This window comes from Adiantum capillus-veneris, chromosome 16 (genome assembly GCF_014529385.1).
Source record: "Adiantum capillus-veneris isolate H3 chromosome 16, ASM1452938v2, whole genome shotgun sequence".
In the NCBI taxonomy this organism is placed as follows: Eukaryota; Viridiplantae; Streptophyta; class Polypodiopsida; order Polypodiales; family Pteridaceae; genus Adiantum; species Adiantum capillus-veneris.
In genome coordinates, this window is record NC_140946.1 from 40,583,241 (window position 1) to 40,590,217 (window position 6,977).

The 6,977-nt window shown below is 42.1% G+C and overlaps 1 protein-coding gene across 1 annotated transcript; it reads right to left on the minus strand.

The window, feature by feature from the left end:
- Positions 1 to 238: 238 nt before the first annotated feature.
- Positions 239 to 2,742, minus strand: LOC147438892 (putative glucuronosyltransferase Os01g0926700). Its single transcript, XM_086484213.1, has 4 exons — positions 2,313 to 2,742; positions 1,602 to 1,984; positions 1,261 to 1,502; positions 239 to 1,107 (listed from the first exon to the last, which is right to left on the minus strand). Exons 1-4 carry the CDS (start codon positions 2,413 to 2,415, stop codon positions 666 to 668), a joined length of 1,170 nt encoding a protein of 389 aa, XP_086340339.1. The 5' UTR covers positions 2,416 to 2,742; the 3' UTR covers positions 239 to 665.
- Positions 2,743 to 6,977: the final 4,235 nt, after the last annotated feature.

Sequence of the window (6,977 nt, forward strand, 5' to 3'; positions counted from 1 at the left end):
GGAAAGAAGATAATGAGGTTGGATATGGTGAAAAGAAAGGTGCTTGACATAATTGAGTAGGGGGGGGGGATTTGAGCCATGCAAGGGAGAATTATTCTAAAAAGAGTGCATTCCCAAGAGCTTTGAAAACGACACTTCATGTGGGGCTTTGAAAGATGACATCTTGTGCAAATGGGCAAAAAATAGAGGTTTTTCTCAAATTTTGAGATTTTAAATTTGTTACCTGCAGTATTAAAAAGTGAAAAGCATTTTCTCTCTTACATTTCTTAGAGGGTGAAAAATGACTTCAAACTTCTCATGATGTTATTTCAAAAAGTAACTGATAAGTATCCATCATGTGACCACTGTCTTATTCTTGAGATTTTGCTTTGTAAGCTTTTATGTGAGTATTAGTTTGGTAGAATGCTTCAAACAGGAAAATCTAAAGAACTGTTGAAGTGTTTGGTTGGTGGTGGCCTCTTGGGGGCACACATTAAAGTTCTCTTGCTTGTAAAGGTCTATTAACATTTTGTGGGCTAATACAGAGCTTAGTAAGACAAAATTTTGAGGGGTAGAGGAGAGCACTCAACAAGCCCATGCAAGAGATTAAGCCATGGGGTGGTGCTAGTAAGAGATATCTATCAAAAAGGAGAGATCAAAAGCAAGGGCTACACACAGACAGTAATTTATGTGTGAGAGATCTTCTCCTTTGAGAGAGAGGCAAGCATTAGATGGAAGGCATCCCCTTCCATGGCCACCTTCGGAAAGAGAAGAGCCCTCTTGATGGCAGTGTCTGCTAGCAATCCCTGCTTCTCCTTCACTTGCATAGCTGGTATGGATGTGAGAATGCTTTCTAGCATGCCCACATCTCTTTCCTTCACAAACACAGCTAGCTTTCTCCATGGTATGAGGCCCTCAAAGGGCAGAACTATATTGTCTGCAATGATGACCGGTATGCACCCATATATGACTGCCTCTACAATCCTCGGACTCCATGGCGCCCACCCCCGAGGGCACAAGCAGAAGATCGAGCGCTGCATGTCCTCGTAGTAAGTTGTTGGATGGTCTATAGACATGTCAAACAAGGGGTTGTCTTTGAAGGTTTCCCCCATGGCGGCTCTCACGCCTCTGATACCATAACAAATATGCCACAAAGATTAGGCTCTCAAAATGCTAAATATCATCAATGAGATACAAATAACATGGAAATTGCAGGTGTATAAAAGGTAAAATCTCTGACAACTTCATTAAATACACTGACAATATGCCATGGTATATTACCTAGCATAGTAGCCGCCCTGAGGGTCATTCCTCATATCATAGATAGTGCCTCTGAAGTATGCAAAGATGGAGCGTAGTGTTCCCGGCGGCAAAGAATGCCGCGATATCCTCATCAAAGGCACATATGGAGGGATGATAATGGACTTCTCTGTCATACAAGGGTGTTTAATCTGACCAAAAGTTTGCACAAGGGCAGCTTCTCTGAGAAGAGGAAAGATGCCCCTTCGAACGGCAGCCATTTCCTGGAGTCAGGAGGAAGGAATATGTTTGTGTATTTGAGTTAAAGGTCAGATATATGCATCCTTCTTCTATCGAAAGGGGACTAGCATTACATTACAAACCTGGAAATGGAAGCAAGCTCCAAAGTCATGTGGCACCACAAAGAAATGATTGGCACCTCTAGACTGATTCCAATAAGGCCAATGTGTGGAGATGTATGTAATCGCACCTTGCATCATTTGCGGGACCCTGTTGATCAAAGGGAGGCCTGTGTCTGATAAGTCACAGTTTGTGTATATTGGTGTAAAGAACCAGTCTGCTTCCTCGGGGACGAATGTCCGCACCTCGCTCTTGTGCAAGAATGTGTGGATCTTTATCTCGGTGGCAAACATATGGGCGAGACATCTCGGATCCTTTTGCACTGCCCTCTTGTTATAGGCAGCTGGGATGTCATATACATACACCTTCATAGTACTCCTGTCTGATGAATTTGCTATATTGTTACCTGCATTTTGCAGCAATGAAGAAACATGATGCCATGTCGAATGGTTGTATTGGATGGTTGTGCGTACACGGTCGTTTTGGATCCATACATGGCTCCATGTATGTGTGCATATGCATATACACTCACAACATATTGTGTATATGCAAGTATGTGAGTGCACGTGTGCATAGCATATACACTCACACAATGTGTATATGCATATACTATATACCATGTCTACTATGAGTTTAGGCAAAGCTTTGCTTGTATACATTTCTGTATGTGTATTTCTGTGTTCATTATACTGACCACTCTTATGAATTGGCAATGCATTTATCTACACGGGTACCTGTAACCATCTGATCTGGAGTTGGGGATGGTCCGAAGGCTTGAATGCCGAACATGGTGATGAACAGCGCGAAAATAACGCGGCCGCAGTACCAAAGTTGCATACTTGTCTGCAAAGGGCAATATATGTGCGTCTATCTGCCTGTGTTAATGACTTTCAAGGGGACGTTATGGTAGCACTTTAGAAACCACAGTAAAGGGTCATTTTGTGTGTGTGTGTGTGTGTGTGTGAGAGAGAGAGAGAGAGAGAGAGAGAGAAAGAAGCTCAGTGGTAGAAATGGTGATGGGTCATCTGTGCATATTTGAACTCGCAAGTCGCAAGCCAGCAACGGAAGAGAGAGAGGAGAGGCGGCAGTTGAAGTAAAAGCAGCGTCCTGTTTATAACAGCCCGCTTCCATCGTCGAAATCATGAGAGCTTTGGCGCTCCACTGTGGAAAATTGAAGTGGGTCCTACCGTCCTCTCTCTCTCTCTCTCTCTCTCTCTCTCTCTCACACACACACACACACACACACACATTAACGTAGATCTCTACTGTAAAATATGTAATAGACGTGCGATTGATTGCGAGAATGGCGCAGCGCATTACAAGAAAGCAGAGAGAGAGAGAGAGAGAGAGAGAGAGAGAGAGAGAGGACTCTGGAGTTTGTGGGAAGGTTGAGGCTCATGTGCGTTGACATAAATTTATATTTTCAATTAATCTGCGGTTGGGGTCAGCTGTTGCGAGCACAAGTCACGATTCCGAGAGAGAGAGAGAGAGAGAGAGGGAGAGAGAGAGAGAGCGCGCAATGTGCATCGCTCCTGCTGTGGCAGAGCATTCCGAGAAGGAGGCCTAGGGTACAAAAGCTGGTCGGTTTGTGATGGGAAATGGAGCGGCGAGCCCCTCTTTGTTATTTCTAATTTCTAAAAGCTATGAGAAGCACATGGAGGCTGGAGCTGTGGTGAGAAAGTTCAAAGAAGTCATAGAACAATCACAAGAAACACTAACTACCCTAGATAGATGCTGCATGCCTACAAGTTTATTTGCTTTCTAAACAAGCTATAGGTCACAAGAACATTCTAGGGTAAAACCCACAATACCGGGTACACCCACTGTTTTAAGGAATATAGAGACCCCTCTATAAGGATAGCATGTGCATCTCAAGAAGTACAAAGAGTCCGTCGGTAGTTGGTAGCTCAACTTGCTGAAATTGCTTTGTGGACGGTCGGATCGGAGATCAAACCTTGCCCCCTTGGGGCATGTCCTGATTTACCCATGGGCTATGTCTTAATATACCCATGACATTTTGTTACAGTACATTTCAAAAACCTTCATGCATTTCCTACATACTTTGTCAAAGTATGTGGTGCCATTCTTGCATTTCCTACATACTTTGTCAAAGTATGTGGTGCCATTCTTGCAAGTTGTCGAGGGTATGAGCTAATGATTGCACCACTCAGGGCACAAAACAAGCCACCGTCAACTTTGATTAGTGGCCTCCAACTTCATTGTCCTTAAGTGGGGGTTGTACCCTAAATTTTATTGGCTTTCTAAGAAAAAGACTTAGAGGGCTCCCCCAAAGGATGCAAATGGAGGGTCCTCAATCATTGAAGCCATTAGGATAGTGCCGCTGCATAAAGCTAGATGTGAAGCCTATGCTTTCGATGGGTGGTTCTCTAAGCACCCCCTAGATCATGGTATCTCCTTTACCACATGTTGTAACAATTAAGTTTCACAAGATATTCAAGACAAGTGTAGTTCAGTTTACAGACAGATTTGTGCATTGATTTTCAATTGCACACTTGTTTACAAGCAATATGGGCTTGTCGCACAAAATCTTCAAGGCCATCTACAGATGCATCATTAGTGATTGGATTTGCCTTTTCATATGAACTAGTATGTGACATGCGCGTTGTTGCAACTCAGAAGAAGCAAATGTGGCACTCTCCTCCCTCACCTTCCCTCAAAAGTGGCAACATGTGCAAACATTCTCTACGCATCAATAAGGTAGTGCCAAATATTCTTGGACGCTTCATTAATAAATAAGATCATCCTACAAAGCTATAATAAGGCAATTCTAGTTAACTATCAATAGTGACATGTGGTATAGAACAATGGAGGAGATGACATCTAAAAACTCTCAAAAGACAATTCAATAAAGATCCACCCACATCAATGTGTTTCATTTATCCTTAATATGCTTGAAACATAAAGTAATTGTTGGCTGCTTTAAGTTACTATATGGTTCCATTAAATTGGCTATTTTTTTATGTCTATTGGTGGTTAGCAAGCAACTTAGAGGTGATACTTTTTTGCTCGCAGCATGGTCAAATTGTTTTATGACCTATAGATACAATGTATAACCTTGGTATATGTGGTGTATAATTTATGAGGGTTTTTAGACTTGCATATCATATAATATTCCAATCATAATTTATAATAGTGTTGATGTTTGAGTACCCAAGAAATGGCCTTTGCTATTATCAAAAAGTGCATGCATGACATTCTCTCTCTCTCTCTCACACACACACACACACACACACATAGCGAAAGGGGATGTTCACATACTACATTGGTGTTTACAAAAGAAGATGTGGCTGTATAATGTGTCATTGAGACTGTAATGGAATTGGCCTATTAACTTAGATTGTAGCAGAAAGAGAATAACATAGTGAGCATTTCATTAAGGAAATTCATGCTTGTAGGTAGAGAGAGTGCTTGAATGGAGAGAGCAACATTAAACACATTCCTAGCTAACATGGCATGAGCAATAACTTGAAAAAGAGAGAGAATTAGAAACATTGACAACATTTGAGGATCACATTTACTTGGAGCCGGTCCCCCCTCCAAAAGGATTTTGTATTATAGATTCTCCCATCAAGAGAAACTTGGTACAATACAAATATTGTGTTCCTTGAGACCTTCTTTGGTGCTATGAAGATGGAAGCTTCATATACCAAGATTGTGTACTAGTAACACTTAGCAAACTTGAAATGAACTTGAAATATCTCAAGCCTCTATCCCAAGACCTCAAACACCTTCGAAGGTGAGGAGAGCTCGCAGGGATCGAGGAAGAGTAGAGAAGGAGAAGTATTTTTATGAGAAAGCATCAATCCCCTTGCATATCATTACTCATTGTAGCGAAGCTTAGCTTACATAATAGAGATGGAGAAGATGCTAGCATGCTTTTGATATTGGCTCTTGGGTGGATTTGTATCCATAGGCAAGAGTTGCTGGTGTAGGCTCTTCTCTTCACAATGCTTGAGAGAGAGAAGACTTGTGTGCTTCCCAGGACACAATGAGAGTGGAAATGGGGAGTGGGATTCAAGTGAGTGAGAGGGAGAATTCAATTTGGGTCTTTTACACTAGCTACAAGCTCATTGGATGCTTTTGGGGCTAGCCAATGGTTGACCTTGGTCCATTCAAGAAACAAGGGTAGCCTTGTGACAAGTATCCTTCTTACCCCTATTTTCCAAGATTCAAACATTTAAATAAAAGAGCTAAGTTCTCATCAAAACTCTTGGTCAATTGGCCAATAGGAATTAAGATAGCCCATGGACTACTTAATTCTCATTGGACCCCTTGGTAGACTGTCCAATAGGAATTTAGGAATTCCTAGCAATTAGCTGGAGTTTAAAATGCCTTTTCTAATAAAAGATATGCTCAATTTAATTATCTAAATGCTAATTGGACTTTAAGGTGGCTAGCCAATAGGATTTAAGCACATTTAGGAGGCAACTATGCTAGGAGCTTGACATGTGTCCTCATAGCCCCTTTAGGGGAGAAGTCTTTGTATGAGAGGTGTGGACCTTCTTTCTCTTCTCCTACTGTTTGGGCTCGCCCCTCCTTTGTAGCATCCCTTGTTGACTTGAAGCACCTCAAGCACCTTAGTCACAGGCATAGGTTCCCACCTTAAATAATGACAATTTGAACTTAATGTCCTAGACCTTAAGGCTTATAACACTAACCCTTGGAGTTTTTAATGAAGCTAACCCTAACACTACAAGAGGTTATGTGCACTTGTGACGCTTTTAGTGACGAAAGTACATTGGGTTTTTTTACTCCCCGGTGTCGCTGTGAGACTAGGGGAACTAGTTCCTTGGAGTCCACCTCCCAACCTCCCACTATATAGCATGGCTCCTGGCCCTTTGCCCTAGTTGGACTCCCTTTCCACACTGCCTAGCCTAACCTTGCCCTTGTCTAGTCCGGCCTTACCCTTGTTCTGACATTACTCCCCCCTTAAAGAAGAGTTTGCGTCCTCCAAAACAAAAGTGGAAAACTTCTTCTTAAGAACACTAATGTTTTCCCAAGTGCCACCTTCCTCAGGTCGATCTTTCCACTTGATTAAGGCTTGTTGACGTACATGATGACGCGTACATAAATCATGATAGTCGAGAATGCGTTCAGGGTCATGCGGTAAGGTAGGAGGTTCAACAAAATCAACCGAAGTCTGTTGGTCAATGACATTTTTGTCCCCATGTAACCGCTTACGTAAATGGCTTACATGAAACACCGAATAAATGCGAGAATGTGTAGGTAGCAATAATTTGTAGGCACGATCACCTACTCGCTTGAGTATTTTGAAAGGCCCATAATATTGTGGAGATAATTTAGGTGTTGGCCCAGTTTTCAGACTTTCAGAATGTTCTGGCACACATAAAAATACGTCCTCCCCTTCCTCAAAGGTA

What these genes read in the sequence shown, in the direction of transcription:
- LOC147438892 (XM_086484213.1), bottom strand. Translation starts at nt 2,415, where the DNA reads ATGCAACTTTGGTACTGCGGCCGCGTTATTTTCGCGCTGTTCATCACC. An exon ending in GAGCTTGCTTCCATTTCCAG is followed by an intron (nt 1,503 to 1,601) that starts GTTTGTAATGTA and finishes TCCTGACTCCAG; the next exon opens with GAAATGGCTGCCGTTCGAAG. An exon ending in CAGGGCGGCTACTATGCTAG is followed by an intron (nt 1,108 to 1,260) that starts GTAATATACCAT and finishes TTATGGTATCAG; the next exon opens with AGGCGTGAGAGCCGCCATGG.